This window comes from Pseudophryne corroboree, chromosome 2 (assembly GCF_028390025.1).
Source record: "Pseudophryne corroboree isolate aPseCor3 chromosome 2, aPseCor3.hap2, whole genome shotgun sequence".
NCBI classification, from domain to species: Eukaryota; Metazoa; Chordata; class Amphibia; order Anura; family Myobatrachidae; genus Pseudophryne; species Pseudophryne corroboree.
In genome coordinates, this window is record NC_086445.1 from 897389604 (window position 1) to 897411247 (window position 21644).

Here is a 21644-nt window from a genome sequence, read left to right on the forward strand (position 1 = left end):
ACAAGGAAAGGGGTATTATTCCACTCTATTTGTGGTACCGAAGCCGGATGGCTCGGTAAGACCTATTCTAAATCTGAAATCCTTGAACCTGTACATAAAAAAGTTCAAGTTCAAGATGGAGTCACTCAGAGCGGTGATAGCGAACCTGGAAGAAGGGGACTTTATGGTATCCTTGGACATCAAGGATGCGTATCTCCACGTTCCAATTTACCCCTCACACCAGGGGTACCTCAGGTTCGTCGTACAGAACTGTCACTATCAGTTTCAGACGCTGCCGTTTGGATTGTCCACGGCACCTCGGGTCTTTATCAAGGTAATGGCTGAGATGATGATTCTTCTTCGAAGAAAAGGCGTATTAATTATCCCATACTTGGACGATCTCCTAATAAGGGCAAGGTCCAGAGAACAGCTAGAGATGGGACTAGCACTGTCTCAAGAAGTGCTAAAGCAGCACGGGTGGATTCTGAATATTCCAAAATCCCAGTTAATTCCGACAACACGTCTGCTGTTCTTAGGGATGATTCTGGACACGGTTCAGAAAAAGGTTTTTCTCCCGGAGGAAAAAGCCAAGGAGTTATCCGAACTTGTCAGGAACCTCCTAAAACCAGGAAAGGTGTCTGTACATCAATGCACAAGAGTCCTGGGAAAAATGGTGGCTTCTTACGAAGCAATTCCATTCGGCAGATTCCACGCAAGAGTTTTCCAGAGGGATCTGCTGGACAAATGGTCAGGGTCGCATCTTCAGATGCACCAGCGGATAACCCTGTCTCCAAGGACAAGGGTATCTCTTCTGTGGTGGTTGCAGAGTGCTCATCTATTGGAGGGCCGCAGATTCGGCATACAGGATTGGATCCTGGTGACCACGGACGCCAGCCTGAGAGGCTGGGGAGCAGTCACACAAGGAAGAAACTTCCAGGGCGTGTGGTCGAGCCTGGAAACGTCTCTTCACATAAACATTCTGGAACTAAGAGCAATCTACAATGCTCTAAGCCAGGCAGAACCTCTGCTTCAAGGAAAACCGGTGTTGATCCAGTCGGACAACATCACGGCAGTCGCCCATGTAAACAGACAGGGCGGCACAAGAAGCAGGAGTGCAATGGCAGAAGCTGCAAGGATTCTTCGCTGGGCGGAGAATCATGTGATAGCACTGTCAGCAGTGTTCATCCCGGGAGTGGACAACTGGGAAGCAGACTTCCTCAGCAGACACGACCTTCACCCGGGAGAGTGGGGACTTCATCCAGAAGTTTTCCACATGCTTGTAACCCGTTGGGAAAGACCAATGGTGGACATGATGGCGTCTCGCCTCAACAAAAAACTGGACAGGTATTGCGCCAGGTCAAGAGATCCGCAGGCAATAGCTGTGGACGCGCTGGTAACGCCTTGGGTGTACCAGTCGGTGTATGTGTTTCCTCCTCTGCCTCTCATACCAAAAGTATTGAGAATTATACGGCAAAGAGGCGTAAGAACGATACTAGTGGCTCCGGATTGGCCAAGAAGGACTTGGTACCCGGAACTTCAAGAGATGATCACGGAGGATCCGTGGCCTCTACCTCTGAGAAGGGACCTGCTTCAGCAGGGTCCCTGTCTGTTTCAAGACTTACCGCGGCTGCGTTTGACGGCATGGCGGTTGAACGCCGGATCCTAAAGGGAAAAGGCATTCCGGAAGAAGTCATTCCTACCTTGATTAAAGCAAGGAAGGAAGTAACCGCGCAACATTATCACCGCATTTGGCGAAAATATGTTGCGTGGTGCGAGGATCGGAGTGCTCCGACGGAGGAATTTCAACTGGGTCGATTCCTACATTTCCTGCAATCAGGATTGTCTATGGGTCTCAAATTGGGATCTATTAAGGTTCAAAATTCGGCCCTGTCGATTTTCTTCCAGAAGAAATATCTCACATGGAAAGTGACCATGCTACTAGCCCTGGCTTCGGCCAGGAGAGTGTCAGAACTGGCAGCTTTATCTTACAAAAGCCCATATCTGATTTTCCATTCGGACAGGGCAGAACTGCGGACTCGTCCGCATTTTCTCCCTAAGGTGGTGTCAGCATTTCATCTGAACCAGCCTATTGTAGTGCCTGCGGCTACAAGCGACTTGGAGGACTCCAAGTTGTTGGACGTTGTCAGAGCTTTAAAAATATACATTTCAAGGACAGCTGGAGTCAGGAAATCTGACTCACTGTTTATACTATATGCTCCCAACAAGTTGGGCGCTCCTGTGTCTAAGCAGACTATTGCGCGCTGGATTTGTAGTACGATTCAGCTTGCACATTCTGTGGCAGGCCTGCCACAGCCAAAATCGGTAAATGCCCACTCCACAAGGAAGGTGGGTTCTTCTTGGGCGGCTGCCCGAGGGGTCTCGGCATTACAACTCTGCCGAGCGGCTACGTGGTCGGGGGAGAACACGTTTGTAAAATTCTACAAATTTGATACCCTGGCTAAGGAGGACCTGGAGTTCTCTCATTCGGTGCTGCAGAGTCATCCGCACTCTCCCGCCCGTTTGGGAGCTTTGGTATAATCCCCATGGTCCTTTCAGGAACCCCAGCATCCACTAGGACGATAGAGAAAATAAGAATTTACTTACCGATAATTCTATTTCTCGGAGTCCGTAGTGGATGCTGGGCGCCCATCCCAAGTGCGGATTATCTGCAATAATTGTACATAGTTATTGTTACCTAAATCGGGTTATTGTTGTAGGGAGCCATCTTTCAGAGGCTCCTCTGTTATCATACTGTTAACTGGGTTTAGATCACAGGTTGTACGGTGTGATTGGTGTGGCTGGTATGAGTCTTACCCGGGATTCATAAATCCTTCCTTATTGTGTACGCTCGTCCGGGCACAGTATCCTAACTGAGGCTTGGAGGAGGGTCATAGGGGGAGGAGCCAGTACACACCACCTGATCATAAAGCTTTACTTTTTGTGCCCTGTCTCCTGCGGAGCCGCTATTCCCCATGGTCCTTTCAGGAACCCCAGCATCCACTACGGACTCCGAGAAATAGAATTATCGGTAAGTAAATTCTTATTTACCTGCAACATGGTGACTAGATGACAGAGGTACAGCAGGTAAATTACATCTTTGTGTCAAATTGAAAGCTGACCTCCACACCAAACATCAGGAAGAGCACCACCAGCAGCAGATTCTGGCACATGATATCTGGTCGGGCAGCATCTGCCGCCATTTCCACGTCCTCCGGCTTCTCCTTTGCGATTTTTCACAGAGACACCCTGCAGGCAGAGAGGATGCTCACTCCGGTCCCTCAAACTCCGGTCCCCCATTGCTGGCCAGGCTCGCGTTCACCCCTCTGTACAGCCATCCCTTGGTCTGCAGCACACCTCCGCTCCGCTGCCACTTTGCCTGGCCTGGGTGTCTCAAGTCAATCAGGCCAGGAAGGGGAGCATCCCGTGCAGTGGGGCCAGAGAAGAGAAGGAGAAGCAGGGCCGGATTAAGTCTTCGGGGGGCCCGGGGCACTTGAGATATGGGGGCCTATCCCTCACATCAGCACAGGACCACTGGCTGTGCCCACTGTGCCACCTCCCCATTTTCAGGATATATATATATATATATATATATACAGTTGTGCTCATAAGTTTACATACCCTAGCAGAATTTGATTTTCTGGCCATTTGTCAGAGAATATGAATGATAACTCACATACTTTTCTTTCACTCATGGTTAGTGGTTGGGTGAAGCCATTTATTGTCAAACAACTGTGTTTACTCTTTTTAAATCATAATGACAACAGAAACTACCCAAATGACCCTGATCAAAAGTTTACATACCCCAGTTCTTAATACCGTGTATTGCCCCCTTTAACATCAATGACAGCTTGAAGTCTTTTGTGGTAGTTGTGGATGAGGCTCTTTATTTTCTCAGATGGTAAAGCTGTCCATTCTTCGTGGCAAAAAGCCTCCAGTTACTGTAAATTCTTGGGCTGTCTTGCATGAACTGCACGTTTGAGATCTCCCCAGAGTGGCTCAATGATATTGAGGTCAGGAGACTGAGATGGCCACTCCAGAACCTTCCTATATGTGTGTGTGCGCGTGTGTGTGTGTGCGTGCGTGCGTGCGTGCGCGCGTGTGTGTGTGTGTGTGTGTGTGTGTGTGTGTGTGTAAAGTCTGTCCAAGTCTGTATATGTGTGTGTACATATATATATATATACCCTTATATACTGTACATCATTTATATATATATATATATATATATATATATTTACACACATACATGCTTTACATATACACACACACACACACACACATATACAGACTTGAACGGACTTCACACACATACACACACACACTCAGCATATCAGCACTTATATATTTAATCCCCCACCCATTAAATATTTAATGATTCCACCTCATCCCCACCTTGTATATATTTAATTAACCGCACTCACTTTCACTTATAAAATATATTTAACAAACCCCCCTCCCCCCATATCTTTGTAAACTGACCTCTGCTGACAGGAGTGCTCCCAAAGTCAGGCAACTTCCCGTTCCTCCTCCGCAGTTCCAATGTCAAATGCACAGCGCCGGTGTCTTCTTGTAGTCACCGGCGCTGCAGGAGTAGCAGGAGAGCACACAGCGCTGTCTCCCACCGCTGGTACAAAGAAATACAGGTACAGGGCAGGTATCGGGATGATTCTCCTTTCCGCCAGGCTCCTCCGTCGGCCATCGGCAGCAGCTCCACCAGCAGCTTCCGCTGTTGCTTGGAGTCTGCTGGTGGTGCTAAATCACACCTAGCTGCCCGCCGCTCCTCTGCCCAAGTATCGGCACTTCTCTCATGTTTGGGGGGAGCGAGCTGCCCCCTTTCCCCTCACTTCTATTCCGACGACCAGAGCCGGCCCTAACCAATATGATGCCCTAGGCAAAATTTTGGCTGGTGCCCCCTAGCACAACCGCTGGTTCCGCCTCTGACCTTGTACCTCTTTCCCAGCACCATCACCCCTCACCCATAGCAGTCCTTATTTTGGTGTTTGTACCCCCTATATTTTAAGTAGGAACAGTTCGCACATTTGGCGCACAGCCCAAAGAGGGGTGTGTTTTTGCTGTCAAGGGGCATGGCCACACAATTGTAACCCCAATTCCAATTATGCCACACAGTACTGCAACTTTATTCACATTTGATCATGCGATAGTGTCCATAATTCATATTACATCCCACAGTAGTATTACTTTACCTTATAAACATTACTCCTCACAGTAGAGCCTCTTATTCACATTACATCACACTGAATTGCTCCTTATTCACATTACACCACACCCTATTGCTCTTTAGTCATATTAGATGACACAGTAGTGCCCTTTCAATGCGCTACGCCACACAGTAGAGCACCTTATACACATAATGCCACACATTAGTAATGCATTTATACACATAATTCCACACAGTAATGCCCCTTACACATATGAGACACATTATTAATGTCCTTATAAACATAATGCGCCTTACACATTATGACAACCTTTATTAATGCCCTTTTACACATAATGTCCCTTACACATATGCCGCACATTAATGCCCTTATACACATAATGACACACATAGTGCCCCTTACACATATGTTGCACATTATTAATGCATTTTTACATGACACACATAATGCTCCTTACACATATTCCGAACACTACTGCACAACCAACCCACTCACATGCACACAGCCTCACACTGCCACTAACACTGTGACCTCTGCCTCTGCTTGGATACAGATGTGTCCTCATAAATCTTGCCTCATTGCTAACGTCGGGCACCTTTTTTATTAAAATGCATCTTATTTGCATTACTATTTGGCTAGGATGCACAATCAGCTTCTGCTGATTAAAATGATATGCAGCATGCCTATATACTGTGTGAGACTGTGGGTACACACAGAATATAGGCATGCCACATATCATTTTAATCAGCAGAAGCTGCTGATGCCCCTAGGCATATCAAATGCCCTAGGCAATTGCCTAGTTTGCCTATGCCTATGGCCGGCTCTGCCGACGACCCTGCTAGGCTAATAGAACAGGCTCACAGAAACGTAGAAACAGAATTTGACGGCAGATAAGAGCCACTTGGCCCATCTTGTCTGCCCCTTTTTTATTTTTTAGGTAATCTCAACACTTTTTGATCCTTAGTTCGTTGTAAGGATATTCATATGCCTATCCCAAGCATGTTTAAATTGCTCTAGTGTCTTAGGGGTACATTTACTAAGCAGTGATAAGAGCGGAAAAGTGAGCCGGTGGAGATATTTCCCCATCAACCAATCAGCAGCTCTGTATCATTTTATAGGGGTATATGCAATTGCGGTCGAATTCCCGAAATTGTCGAAAAACGGGACTTTTTCACCCAAAAAAAAAAAATCGACAATGCAATACAGTACTTTCCGTCAAAAAAACGGACTTTCCAAATTCGACTTTTTGAAATTCGACTTTTGTCAAATTCGACTTTTCTACAATGGTACAAATGCAGCAATTCGCCAAAAGTATATTCAATTGAAGTTTGGAAATTCGACAACAGTGCTTTTAGACAGTAAATTCGTCATTTTCAATCCGCCACACTTTGGTGGGTGAAACTAATAAAAAAAATTAAAACATGTTTTTTTTGGTGTTTTTTTTATTGGTAATAGCATATCTATTTATATTAGAAGGGATTAGGTACTTGGTTTGTCTTTTTGGGAGGCACAAGTATTACAAGTATTATTTATATATTTAAAAAATTTGTTTTTTTTTTTTTTTTAGATGGAATGGTAAAATCCCGAAAAAAAATGGCGTGGTGTACCCCCTCCAAAGCATAACCAGCCTCGGGCTCTTCGAGCCGGTCCTGGTTCTAAAAATCCGGGGGGGAAATGGACAGGGGATCCCCCGTATTTTTAAAACCAGCACCGGGCTCTGCGCCTGGTGCTGGTGCAAAAAATACGGGGGACAAAAAGAGTAGGGGTCCCCCGTATTTTTTACACCAGCATCGGGCTCCATTAGCTGGACAGATAATGCCACAGCCGGGGGTCACTTTTATACAGTGCCCTGCGGCCGTGGCATTAAATATCCAACTAGTCACCCCTGGCCGGGGTACCCTGGGGGAGTGGGGACCCCTTCAATCAAGGGGTCCCCCCCCAGCCACCCAAGGGCCAGGGGTGAAGCCCGAGGCTGTCCCCCCCCCATCCAAGGGCTGCGGATGGGAGGCTGATAGCCTTGAGAAAATGTAAAGAATATTGTTTTTCCTGTAGTACTGCAAGTCCCAGCAAGCCTCCCCTGCAAGCTGGTACTTGGAGAACCACAAGTACCAGCATGCGGGAGAAAAACGGGCCCGCTGGTACCTGTAGTACTACAGAAAAAAAATACCCAAATAAAAACAGGAGACACACCTTGAGAGTAAAACTTTATTACACACCTGCCGACACACACATACTTACCTATGTTGACCCGCCGACTGCCACGTCTCCTGATCCGACGATCCGGGGTACCTGTGAATCAAATTATACTCACCTCAATCCAGTGTCCAGATATAAATCCTCGTACTTGGCAAAAAAACAAACCGCATTTACCCGGACCACGCACTGAAAGGGGTCCCATGTTTTCACATGGGACCCCTTTCCCCGAATGCCGGGACACCACGTGACTGCTGTCACCGAGGTTCCTTCAGCCAATCAGGAAGCGCAACTTCGTTGCACTCACCTGATTGGCTGTATGCGCGTGTGACCTCAGACAGCGCATCGCAAAGCCTCTCCATTACTTTCAATGGTGGGAACTTTACGGGTAGCGGTGGGGTTACCCGCGGTCAGCCGCTGACCGCGGGTCACCTCACCGCTGACGCAAAGTTCCCACCATTGAAAGTAATGGAGAGGCTTTGCGAGGCGCTGTCTGACAGCTCAGACGTGCAGCCAATCAGCAGAGTGCCAGGACGTTGCACTCGCTGATTGGCAGAAGGGACCTCGGTGACAGCAGTCACGTGGTGTCCCGGCATTCGGGGAAAGGGGTCCCATGTGAAAACATGGGACCCCTTTCAGTGCGTGGTACGGGTAAATGCGGTTTGTTTTTTTGCCAAGTACGTGGATTTATATCTGGACACTGGATTGAGGTGAGTATAATTTGATTCACAGGTACCCCGGATCGTCCGATCAGGAGACGTGGCAGTCGGCGGGTCAACATAGGTAAGTATGTGTGTGTCGGCAGGTGTGTAATAAAGTTTTACTCTCAAGGTGTGTGTCTCCTGTTTTTATTTGGGTATTTTTTTTCCAGTAGTACTACAGGTACCAGCGGGCCCGTTTTTCTCCCGCATGCTGGTACTTGTGGTTCTCCAAGTACCAGCTTGCGGGGGAGGCTTGCTGGGACTTGTAGTACTACAGGAAAAAACAATATTCTTTACATTTCCTCAAGGCTATCAGCCTCCCATCCGCAGCCCTTGGATGGGGGGGACAGCCTCGGGCTTCACCCCTGGCCCTTGGGTGGTTGTTTGGGGGACCCCTTGATTGAAGGGGTCCCCACTCCCCCAGGGTACCCCGGCCAGGGGTGACTAGTTGGATATTTAATGCCACGGCCGCAGGGCACTGTATAAAAGTGACCCCCGGCTGTGGCATTATCTGTCCAGCTAGTGGAGCCCGATGCTGGTGTAAAAAATACGGGGGACCCCTACTCTTTTTGTCCCCCGTATTTTTTGCACCAGCACCAGGCGCAGAGCCCGGTGCTGGTTTTAAAAATACGGGGAATCCCTGTCCATTTTCCCCCAGGATTTTTAGAACCAGGACCAGCTCAAAGAGCCCGAGGCTGGTTATGCTTTGGAGGGGGGACCCCACGCCATTTTTTTCCGAGTTTTTTCCCGTTTTTACCCGATTTTAAAAAAAACGGAACAAATCCGTCAAATCGGACGTTTTTCGGCAGCGGGACTGTCGAATCCGTTTTTTATTGCATATGGTCAATTTCGGCACCCACTTGTTGAAATTACACTGTCGAATTGTGTCGAATTGAAAAACGGCCGATAATTTGCCGCGATTCGCCGCTAATTGCATATACCCCATAGTATGCAAATTATAGATGTTACTTTAGTGCTGATTGGTTGCCATGGGCAACTTCTCCACTGGCTCACTTCTCCACTCTTATCACTGCTTAGTAAATGTACCCCTTAGCCTCTACCAACTCTGACTATGGCCCTTATTCCGAGTTGATCCATCTCTAGCTGCTTTTAGCAGCAGTGCACACGCTAGGCCGCCACCCTCTGGGAGTGTATCTTAGCTTAGCAGAAGTGCGAACAAAAGGTTATCAGAACTGCTCGGAAAAATTTCCATGCCGTTTCTGAGTAGCTCCAAACCTACTCTTACCTTGCGATCATTTCAGTCTGTTTAGTTCCTGCTTTGACGTCACAAACACGCCCTGCGTTCGGCCAGCCACTCCCCCGTTTCCCCAGGCACGCCTGTGTTTTTACCTGACATGCCTGCGTTTTTTAGCACACTCCCGGAAAACGGTCAGTTACCTCCCAGAAATACCCACTTCCTGTCAATCACTCAACGATCAGCAGAGCGACTGAAAAGCGTTGCTCGACCTTGTGTAAAACTGCATAGTTTTTTGTGAAAGTACTTTGCGTGTGCGTACTGCGGCCCGTACGCATGCGCAGAAATGCCGATTTTAGCCTGATTGCTACGCTGCGAACAACGGCAGTTAGCGATCAACTCGGAATGAATGAAATAGTGACTCCTAGATCACTTTCTACCTCAGTAGTTTCCATTATAGTACCCTTGATACTATATTTAGCCTTTGGGTTTTTGAGACCCAAATACATGATTTTGCATTTTTTAGCATTAATCTGTAGTTGTCATGTTCTTGACCATTCCTCAAGTCTAACTAATTATCAGTCCATTGTTTTACCCCTCCTGGTGTGTGTACACTGTTGCATTGTGTTATCTGCAAAAAGGCATACTCTCTCCACAATACCATTTGCAATGCCACCAACAATTATATTAAATCATATTAAAGAGCAATGATCCAAGTACAGATACCTGGGATACTCCACTGGTAACATTTCCCTCCATAGAATGCACTCCATTTACTACGACTCTCTGTTTCCTATCCTGCAACCGGGTTCTTATCCATTTTATAATCCAATCCAATAATCCAATTCCACACTTTTAAGATTATTATTCGCAGTTTACGATATGGGACAGTGTCAAATGCCTTACTAAAGTCTATGGGCCCCCCTTTAGCTATTATTTTAGACACAGAGTTAAAAAAGTCAATAAGATTTGTTTGGCATGATTTCCCCCCAGTAAATCCATGGTATTTGGGAAATGTAGGATATTCCACAACTCTTTTAATAGTGCTTACATTATTTTCCATACTACTGTAAGGCTTACCGATCTATAGTTACTTGCTTCTTCCTTGCTTCCACATTTGTGCAGAGGTACAACATTCACTCTTTTCCAGTCCTTAAAAATTGCACCTGTAGCTAGTGACTGGTTGAATAATTCTGTTAATGGTGCTACCAGCACATCTTTAAGCTCTTAAACCCATCTGGCCCCATTGATTTATCCACTTTCAGTTTTAAGAGTTCTGTTAGAACCTTCTCCTCTGTAAATGTACTTTCATCTAACTTATGTTTATGAATGTCCTTGCACCTTAACTGTGGCCCCTTCTCCTCTCTTTCTGTAGTAAATACTGAGCAAAAATAATTATTTGGATGAGCTGCTTTTGCCTTGTCTCCCTCCACCAAAATTCTCACTCTTTGTCTTAAGTCTTATTATTCATCCATTTGATTTTCTCCTTTCACTTATAATCTGGATGGTCTGTTGCTTTTAGTATTGCACGTCTTTGAAGTTCCTCCAATTCGCCAATGAATCGCTTAAACATCTCCCCCTTTTTGCAAAGTCAGCTTTCTTAAAATCCAACACCTTTGTTTTTGTGTGATAGGAAATGGACCCTGTCTGTATACTTTACCATTCTGCTTGATGGTAAATCTAATATTGCGTCTTTGCAAGTGGAAGCTCATCAAATGCTATTTGTAGTTGAACTTGCAAAAGACCCCTCCCAATTTACATCAGGTAGATTAAAGTCTGCCATGATTAGGATCTCCTTTTAAAGCCAGTATAGTGATATCCAGCAATAGGTTCCTGTCCTATTCCTGCCCCTGACCAGATCAGGGCCCTCTTAACAGAAGTGTAGGCCCCTGGGCAAAGCAGTGCACTGGGGCCCTTACCCATCCTCCAGCTGTAGGGGTGGGGGGTGTTATCAGCGGCAGCTTTGATGTCTCGTGGGCGTTAGGAGGTGTTCTATCTTCCGCTCAGCATGTAGGACCTGGAGCAGTAATTTCTGCTAATTACTCCTTTACTGCAAAGATGGTGGGAGATGGAGTTGGAGGGAGAACACTAAACTGTAAAAGGGGGCATTGGGCTGAATGAATGGGCCCCAGTACATGAGATAATGGAGTGTGCTTAATATTCATAATTTTCTGATGGGAGGACAGTTTGCTTAACTGCAGATATCTCCAGTTCCTGGTATTATATTTCTTAATTTTCAATGGGATAGAAAAAACTAGAGAGTCCCACCTTTCAGGAGATACTGGCGACTTGGGTATTAGAGTTCAAGAACCAAAGTAATCAACCAACAAAAATGTAAAAGTGCATACCAGGTGTGTGAAGTTGGAGCAGGGACCAGCTGCTGGAAGGCTGATATTTTTGGTTCTGGGCATAGTAGAGACAAGCTGCCACTCTCCACCAAAAGGGGAGAGTACCCGGTTTTGGATTATAACTTCAGACAGAACCAGAGATATCTAACTGGAAAGAGCAATTAACAGGCTTGAATGGGGACCACTGCTTTAAAGTCAGATATCTCCGGTTCCCGCAGGGTCTATTTTAAAAAATCTGGTACCTCTGGAAAAAGGGGACCCTCAGCTATCAGCCTAGGGACCTTATACTCCTGGAGCCCTTGCACAACTGCCCACTGAACCCATATGAAAAGATGGCCCTGGGCTTGGTGGTCTATAGATTACCCCAGTGCGAATAGTGTCCTTCTCCCCTGTTTCTATGGTCACCCGAATGGCCTGTTTTTTCATCAATATTTTGTTTTTAAAGTAGCATTTATGTTTTTTTTTCACATACATTGCTCCTCATATTCTTCCCATTCTGCCCTTCCTAAATACATTTTATCCTGGTACATGACTGGGACATATAGTATGGGATCAGTACGGAAAGCCGGCGGGTGGAATCCTGGCGTTCGAAATACCGACGTGGGGATCCCAATTGCTAAGAAGCCGACGGGTGAGTAAGGGGTGCTATACCCTCTCCCCTACCCCTTAACCCTATCCCTCACCCACTGCCTAACCCTAACCTCCCGCTTAGTGCCTAACTATAACCTTCCCCATCAGTGCCTAAACCTAACCTCCCATCTACGCTGCCTAAACGTAACCATTCCGGGCCACAGCCTATCCCTAACCCTCGGAGGGGAGTGCCTAACCCTCCCCCCCACTGCACCCTAATCCTCCCAGGGCGCTGCCTAACCCTAACCCTCTCCCCGCAACCTAAACCTAACCTCCCCCCCCCCCCCCCCCCCCTCCATCTGCTGCTTACCTCCTCAGTGGCGCGGTGTGAGGAAGTTTGGCATCCCAGCTGTCGGGATTCTGACCCCAAGATATCTAACTATTCGGGATGCTGGTGTCGGCATTCCGAATAGTGTCAGGATTCCAGTGTCGATCCTAACTGCATCCCTATAGTGTATGTTCCAGCCATGATTCTCATTACAACATGACATAATAGCCACAATATCCAAATCATCCCTTGTCAGTATCACAATTAGCTCTGGAATTTTGTCTCCTACGTTCCTAGCATTTGCACACATAGCTTTAAGAATTTTGTTTGTGCAACTGATGTTCCTTGCCATGTTTAGACAGTACATAAAAAATGTCAAGTCCAAAGTTGAAATTACCTGTTTGGTGATGTTGTTCAGTGTTTGGTCTTTTTTTTTTTTACTGTTTAGAAATCACACTTTGTCCTTTACAACACGGCTGCACCTCACTAAATCTTTAGATATAGTAAAAGTCTACACCTAAAGATTTATCTGTCCAATCTGGCTGGTTGGAACAAAAATCTGGTAATGTTTGGGAGCAAATGGCAATTGACCATTTGCTCCAAAATGCCAGAAAACTGGGGGGAAAAATGGTCAATCGGACAAATTGGTTAAAGCCATTAACCAGAGCACTGCACTAGGCTCACAGAACACTGCACTACTCTTATAGAACAGGCTTACAGAACACTGCACTAAGGGGGTTATTCAGATCTGATCCCTGCTGTGCTTTTTCACACAGCGGGTGGTCAAATCTGAACTGCACATGCGTCAGAGCCGCACTGCTCTGGCGCGTCTCACCGCTTCATCTGGGATCAGTGGCCTGCGACGGGATTGTGCAAAGGATCCATTCGCACGCGCATTCGCAAGGAGATTGACAGGAAAAGGGCATTTGTGGGTGGCAACTGACCGTTTTCAGGGAGTGTCTGGAAAAACGCAGACGTGTCCAAGCGTTTGAAGGGAGGGTGTCTGAATTCAAATCTGGTCCTGATGTGATCGCAGCGGCTGAGTAAGTCCTGGGCTGCCTACTGTATTGTAAAGCAGGGGTGATCATCGGTGGTTGAAACCATTGATGGTTCCCTTGCAGATGGTTTCACACCATTGAGGTTGCCCATCAATGGTAACCCACCGACAGCCATCCATACTGCACTAGGCTTATAACACTGGAGGTAATTCAGATCTGATCGCAGCTGCAAATTTGTTAGCTAATGGGCAAAACCATGGGCCTAATTCAGATCTCATTGCAACAGCAAATTTGTTAGCAAATAGGCAAAACCATGTGCACTGCAGGGAGGGGGAAGATATAACATATGCAGAGAGCGTTACATTTGGGAGGGTTATATTGTTTCTGCGCAGGGTAAATACTGGCTGCTTTATTTTTACACTTCAATTTAGATTTCAGTTTGAACATACCCCACCCAAATATAACTCTCTCTACACATTATATACTGTATCTGCCCCCCCTGCAGTGCACATGGTTTTGTCCATTAGCTAACAAATTTGCTGCTGCGATCAGATCTGAATTAGGCTCACAGACTCACAGTATACTGCACTAGACTCAGAACAGGATCACAGAACACTGCGCTAGGCTCACCGAACAGAATCACACAACACTGGGGCAGATGTATTAAGCCTGGGGAAGGGATAAAGAAGTGATAAAGCAGTGATAAGTGCAAGCTGAAAACGCACCAGCCAGTCAGCTCCTAACTGTCATTTTTCAAATCCGTAAAGATTGGCTGGTGCGTTATCACCTTGTGCTTATCACTGGTTTATCACTTTTTTATCCCTTCTCCAGGTTAATAAATATGCCCCACTGCGCTAGGCTCACCGAACAGGATCACAGAACACTGCGCCAAGCTTACAGAACACTGCACTAGGCTCACCGAATAGAATTACAGAACACTGCCCCAAGCTTACAGAACACTTCACTAGGCTCAACGAACAGGATCACAAAACATTGCCCCAAGCTTACAGAACACTGCACTAGGCTCACCGAACAGGATCACAAAACACTGCGCCAAGCTTACAGAACACTGCTCTAGGCTAACCGAATAGAATTACAGAACACTGCGCCAAGTTTACAGAACACTGCCTTAGGCTCACCGAACGAGATCACAGAACACTTCGCCAAACTTACAGAGCACTGCATTAGGCTCACCGAACAGGATTACAGAACACTGTGCCAAGCTTACAGAACACTGCACTAGTCACACCGAACAGGATCACAGAACACTGCGCCAAGCTTACAGAACACTGCACTAGTCTCACCGAACAGGATCACAGAACACTGTGCCGAGCTTACAGAACACTGCACTAGTCTCACCGAACAGGATCACAGAACACTGTGCCGAGCTTACAGAACACTGCACTAGTCTCACCGAACAGGATCACAGAACACTGTGCCGAGCTTACAGAACACTGCACTAGTCTCACCGAACAGGATCACAGAACACTGTGCCGAGCTTACAGAACACTGCACTAGTCTCACCGAACAGGATCACAGAACACTGTGCCGAGCTTACAGAACACTGCACTAGTCTCACCGAACAGGATCACAGAACACTGTGCCGAGCTTACAGAACACTGCACTAGTCTCACCGAACAGGATCACAGAACACTGTGCCGAGCTTACAGAACACTGCACTAGTCTCACCGAACAGGATCACAGAACACTGTGCCGAGCTTACAGAACACTGCACTAGGCTCACCGAACAGGATCACAGAACACTGTGCCCAGCTTACAAAACAGACTCACAGAGAACGGCAGTAGGCTTACAGAACAGTATCACAGAACACTGCGCTAGTATCACAGAACAATGCTCTAGTCTCACAGAACAGTACTACATAAATGTTCTTTAATTATAGGGTCTAGACATAGCTTTGAATCTTTGTTTTTTGGGCACAAGGGCAGGTGTCTCAGTCCAGTTTTAAACCAACCCCAAGAAAAGGCTTAGTTATGCACTTTTTGTGTGTGTGTACATACAATGTTTATGTACATAGCATACAGGCAAGGAGCCAGAATACAAAAGTAGACACATTTTTGCATTACACTTTCCAAGTAAATATGCTCCAAAATGTTCTAAAAGACATTATTAAATTAGGCCACATATGTGAACAGTGAAGCCTTAATTGTGTAGAAAAGAACATATTAATTGTTGTACGTGTATCTAACATGTATTTATGTTTTGTTCAGATCAGATTGCGCTAGAAATGGAGGAAAAGTGCCGAATTCTGGAATCCAGGTACAGTGAAAAGGAACAGCTAAATCACGAACTAAAGAAGGAGCTCTATCACCGTGAAAATCGAGTTGCAGCTTTGAGGTCTAAGTTGAGGGACAAGGAGAGAAGGTTCCTGGATGAGCTTAAGAGAAGAAGTCACCGCGTGACTATAATGAATACTGAGCTGCAGAAGCAGACTGAAGCTGCGGCTTATTTATCTTTCCAGTTGCATGTCATCAAGCAGAAGCAGCAAAGTCCTCAAAACAGCTGCCAGGTGACCTCCAGGCCCCTTGACTTCACCATAGTAAAGCAATCTCATCATGAAGGTAAGGTGAAAAGGAAAGTCCACAAGAGCCACAGTGTGTGGAGGCCCGACTGTTCAGTAGACAAAGATATGTCAAGAGACTATCTTCAGAGGGAGCAAATGACCAGCTATGATGAACTTGAAGCTATGCCAGACCCAGCACTATTTTTATACCCTAAGAGGTACATGCATGTTCACAAGCAGAGACCAGAACCAAAATCACACAGCCAGGACAAAAGCGGGCCAGATCATGCTGGTGGTGCCATGGCACTTGGCACTCAGTGGTCCGAGAATCTCTCATCAGATGAGGACATGCCATCTTCTATTCCTGTTGTGAAAGCAAAGCTCCCCAAAAGTGAAAGGGGAAAAAGACGGGCTGTGGCCCGGCAAGACTCACGGGATTCCGAATAAACCAGAACAAACATTCTGAAGTTCTACTGGAAATAGAAATTAGTTGCTGATTGAAGAAAAAATATAATTGGTGGTACTGTACATTAGTCACTAAAATGTCCACGCACATAACGGATGCAATGGATGCTCTCTTTTAGTAACGTCTTCCTATATTTTGTTAGATTTCTTCTTAATGCCCAATGGAGTATTGCAGCTTACTATCTCTGGATGTCCTCCCCACAGTTTCTTTTTACCGTTGATGTCAGTTATGAAGGGATTAGTGCATTGCATGGTATAAAACACGAATATCCGTGTCTGTTCGTCACATGTAAGCTGAAGAGTACATCGATCTTGCAGATGATAAAGTTCCCTTTATGCTCCTACAAGCAGAATAAAGTCTGTGTGCAGAACTCCCAGCAGGCATACGGAAACTGCCTTTTATGGTATTTGAATATTATATTCTTAGGACAAATTTAGTCTCATTTCTGCTCAGCCTTCCTAACTATCATAACAAAAACATTTTAGAAAAAAGTGTTTCACTGACCCCATGGTCTGAATAATCAGGATACTATTAACATGGAACTCATATGTTTTGAATGTTTGGGGGATTTTTTACTTTCCAGTTAATCGTTCTCGAGTAAAGATTTATACTTTTAGTGGAATGAGGGAAAAATAGTAACTTGCACTCAAGGAAATCCGGAATCAGGTGAATAAACTACGTACTGTACTTCAGTCGGATTTTTCTACATCAAGGAAAAAGATGTTTTATTTATTTATTTTTGCATCAGCCGTTTATTAAAATTACACTCCGATTTGCACAAATGAACAAAGAATGAGCTGGTTTCTCAATATCTAACTCACTTTTCACTTTTTGTTAGTACATACCAAAGTACCATATACATCACAATAAGCTGAAGTAATATTGCCTATAGTGCTTTATGCTGTATAGTCGGGTGTGGTATGGTATGCCGGCGTTTGGGCTCCCGGCGACCAGCATACCGGCGCTGGGAGCCCGACCGCCGGCTTACCGACAGTGTGGCGAGCGCAAATGAGCCCCTTGCGGGCTCGCTGCGGGCAAGCTGGCGCGCTACGCGCGTCACGCTATTTTATTCTCCCTTCAGGGGGGTCGTGGACCTCCACGACGGAGAATAAGTGTCGGTATGCCGGCTGTCGGGATTCCAGCGCCGGTATACTGTGCGCCGGGATCCCAACAGCCGGCATACTGAAGACCACCCGTATAGTCAGTATTATGCTTAGAAACTGTTTTGGCAATTGTATGATGATGTCCTTAGCAGCTAGACAGGAAGGCACTTTACTTATTTATCAGTGTGCTGTGGTTATGGCTTTAGCTAATCTTTATAGAAATGCTTACTTTCTTAGCTCCATCCTTGCATTGAATTATCATATAAATGGTATCCCATCCTCACCTTTATTTTACTCATGAAAATCTCAGAGACGATGTCCAATGTGTACAGATAAGCCAAAGACTCCCACTGGTAACAAATGAAAAAAAAAAAAAAGTTTTCTCATTCATTGATTTGTCTCTAGGCAATGCTGGAACACTAAGCTGCTACATTCAGTATTGCTTTGTGAATATATCAGTTTAATTCTGTCACTCCTAGTGAAACCCCTACTCTGTACATATATATCCGGTTTCTCTACAGTAGCAGATTCTTTAATCTGGTCATCCTTTTTATTCTAGGCACACCCGCACTCATTAAGACCCCAAATCACCAGACCTCTCCCCCATGTTGCTAAGCCTTGCCAAGTTGAAACATTGAAGAGTTGACAGATAATTACTGAAAAGGATCATTAAGACATTTTCATATTTAAGGGGGAGATGTACTAAGCCTTGAGAAGTGATAAATTTCACAGTGATAAAGGACCAGCCAATCAGCCATGTTACAGGCTGGGTTTGAAAAATTATATTTATGAGCTGATTGTCTGGTACTATCACTGAGAAATGAATAACTTTTCAAAGCTCAGTACATCTGACCCTAAGGGGGACATGTACTAAGCAGTGATAAGAGTGGAGAAGTGTACCACTGGAGAAGTTGCCCGTGGCAACCAATCAGCATTGACGTAACACTTATGATTTGCATACTATAAACATATACAGAGCAGCTGATTGGTTGCCATGGGCAACTTCTCCACTGGCTCACTTCTCCACTTTTATCACTGCTTAGTACCTGTCCCCCTTAGTGATGTATCCCATTCCCAGTATTTGAGAAGAGATTGTGGAAAGTTTCACTGACTCACAAACAGTGGGACTGGGGGAATGCGCCCCAGGTGAATCTTCCACTTAAGTCATCTGAGGAGTGCCCCCAGGTCTCTCTTCTACCCTGCGCACAGAAACAAAAAAAATGCCCTTTGCTCCTCTGCTGTTCATTAGCTGCAAGAGTATATTATGTGCAGTGTGACACCAATCACCCGGGATTACTTCTGTGGTCATTACATTAGCAGCATGGTGGCTTGCAGTGTGTGTAGGGGTGTCAGGGAGGAAAAGGAAGTATCCTGTCTTCCCTGTATCCATCTACTGAGTACAAATTACTGAACTGCTAGTACACTGATACAGTGACTGAAGGAAAAAGGGGGTTATTTATCAAACCTTCTAAAGAGGACAGGGGAGTTGTTGCCCGTAGCAACAGGTCAGATTCTAGCTTACATGTATCTGGTACATTCTATACAGTAATTGGTCATATGAGTGTGATGCACTGGTCCGCTTTGGAAGGTCTGAATAACACACTCAGCATGTTGGCTGTTAATGTCTAATGACTGGTGGGCAGAGGAAGTAGAGCAAGCTGGAGGCTTAAAGGTGAGCACCTTGTGTCTGACACCCAAGGCCGGGTACACATTAGGCGATATATCATTCCGATGGGAATTGGAACAATATATCGTCCATATCGCTCAGTGTGTATGCTCACCTGTGTGTTCACATGCGTCGTCAGCAGGATCATCCCATCTGATGTGCTGCATGCCAGATGGGCTGTCGATGCTGACGACCGCCTGTAGGTGAATGCGGAATGTACCGCTATGTCGCGCGGTCGTACACCGGATCATGCAGTCTGTACGGCCTTGCTATATATCGGTACATCGACTGTGCCACCGGCTGGAATACACAATGTCCTGATGTGTACCCCACCTTATAGTTGTGCTGCCTGAGGTGCGATTCTCAATTATCCTTATGTTACAAATGACCCAGATCACAGCCCTTGTCTTCCAGCAGTCCTAACTTGTAGCCCCTATAGATCTGAATAGTCCAGTCCCCATTACCAGTCAATTTTTGCAGCAATTGGAGCAGTCTCATGGAATTCATCTACCTGGTTGAACAAGTCTTGTCTCACATGTGACTTTTAGTATGCAGTATCTGTCCAATCAGATGAACCTATACAGAGACACTCCTACTTTCTCTTTAATGGTAAATCTGTTGTCATAATGTGGCCTATATAGCTAAACAGGGGCGGATCCAGAAGAAAATGATAGGGGGGGCACCATGGAAGGAGCAAGTACATTTGCGTGCGGCTTCGGTGCATGTGAAGTGGCGCTTCTTATACAATGCCCACAGTTGTAGCGCTCATTATGCAATGTCCACTCTACTGGTAGTGCCCCTTATATAGACCCCATAGTAGTGGTGCCCCTTATGCAATGCCCGTATTGCCCCCAGTAGTAATGTTGCCTGTAGTAATGCCCCCAGTCATTTAGCGCCCTAGTAGTTATGCCCCCAGTGGTAATGCCCCTGCAGTTATGACCCCAGTAGTTTACCCCCCCTTTAGTTTAGCCTCCCAGTGGTAATGCCCCCAGTAGTTTGCCTGCTTGTAGTTTAGCCGCTGTAGTAATGCCCCCCTTGTAGTTTAGCCCCCAGTAGTAATGCCCCCAGTAGTTTGGCCCCTGTAGTTATCCCCCAGTAGTTTGGCCCCTGTAGTTATGCCCCCAGTAGTTTGGCCCCCCTGTAGTTTAGCCCGTGTAGTTACGCCGCCAGTAGTAATGCCCTCCTGTAGTATGCCCCCAGTAGTTAGCCCCTTTGTAGTTGGCCCCCAGTAATAATGTCCCCCAGTAGTTTGCCCCCAGTAGATGCCCCCCAGTAGTTTGCCCCCAGTAGATGCCCCCCAGTAATAATGCCCCCAGTAGTAATGCCCCCCAGTAGTAATGCCCCTTGTTGATGCCCCCCAGTAGTAATGCCCCCAGTAGATACTTCCCCAGTAATAATGCCCCCAGTAGTAATGCCCCCCCACCCAGTAGTAATGTCCCTTGTTGATGCCCCCAGTAGTAATGTCCCCCCCTATTTTGCCCCCAGTAGATGCTCCCGCTGCACTGAGGTAGAGAAAAGAGAACATACTTACCAAGCCACGTTCCCGCTTCCATACCGCTGCAGTACTCCTCCTCCTGGCGTCCTCTCCTCAGCACTATGAGAGAGACGTCATGACTGACGCCTCTCCCGTAGTGCACGCCACACAGTGACAGCGCCGGAGGCAGGAGCTCAGTACTGAGCTCCTGCCTCCGGCTGCCGCTGTGCAGGGAGACGGGCGCCCGCTGGTAACACAATCTCAGTGGGCGCCCGTCATCTCCCTGTGCGGCAACGGGGGACGGACGGACGGACGGGGGACGGAAGGGACTGGGGACGGAGGCACAAACGACAGGGGGGGCACGGGCTCGAGTGCCCCCCCCTGGATCCGCCACTGTAGCTAAAGAGACGCTGCAGGCAGTCTTGCACAGTATAAGGTGCTGCTTTGTGGGATTGTCATTATTGCTAGGGTTTGTATGATTATACAATTCTCTTCTTAAGTTACACATTAATACTGTCTGTTATGCATTGAGAATTTAACTTGGATATTGTAATTTCTGCATCTGCTTCACGTTGTTTCTTATGTATCTGAGTATAATAGTTTATCTTTTTAATATTACCACAATGATTATACAAGCAGATTTTGAGCTATGTGTCCGATACATCACTCCTATCCACATCAGAATGACATCTGATTAATTGCCTAGTGTGTACCCAGCATTATACTTGTTCTTCACCTCTTCAATAAGATTTTTAATGAAGACATCTGATACTCTCTGAGCGGCGCTGTTCTGGACTAATTTTAGGCACACTTACCAATATGTCTTTAATTACTTTCATAATAATACACCATTAAGTTATTATGATCAGGTGATATATAGACAATGTATACTGCTCAACTAATTTCTCCCAGTCTGATCAGGTT

The 21644-nt window shown here is 46.2% G+C and overlaps 1 protein-coding gene across 2 annotated transcripts in view; it reads left to right on the plus strand.

Annotated features, from left to right (window-relative positions):
* CCDC92B (coiled-coil domain containing 92B) overlaps positions 1–20595 on the plus strand; it is a 199948-nt gene extending 179353 nt beyond the window's left edge. For both annotated transcript variants that reach the window (XM_063956024.1, XM_063956023.1), the window contains one exon: positions 15719–20595. In XM_063956024.1, coding sequence (XP_063812094.1) covers positions 15719–16458 — 740 coding nt within the window. In that variant the 3' untranslated portion in view covers positions 16459–20595. The remainder of the gene's footprint in view (positions 1–15718) is intronic.
* Positions 20596–21644: the final 1049 nt, after the last annotated feature.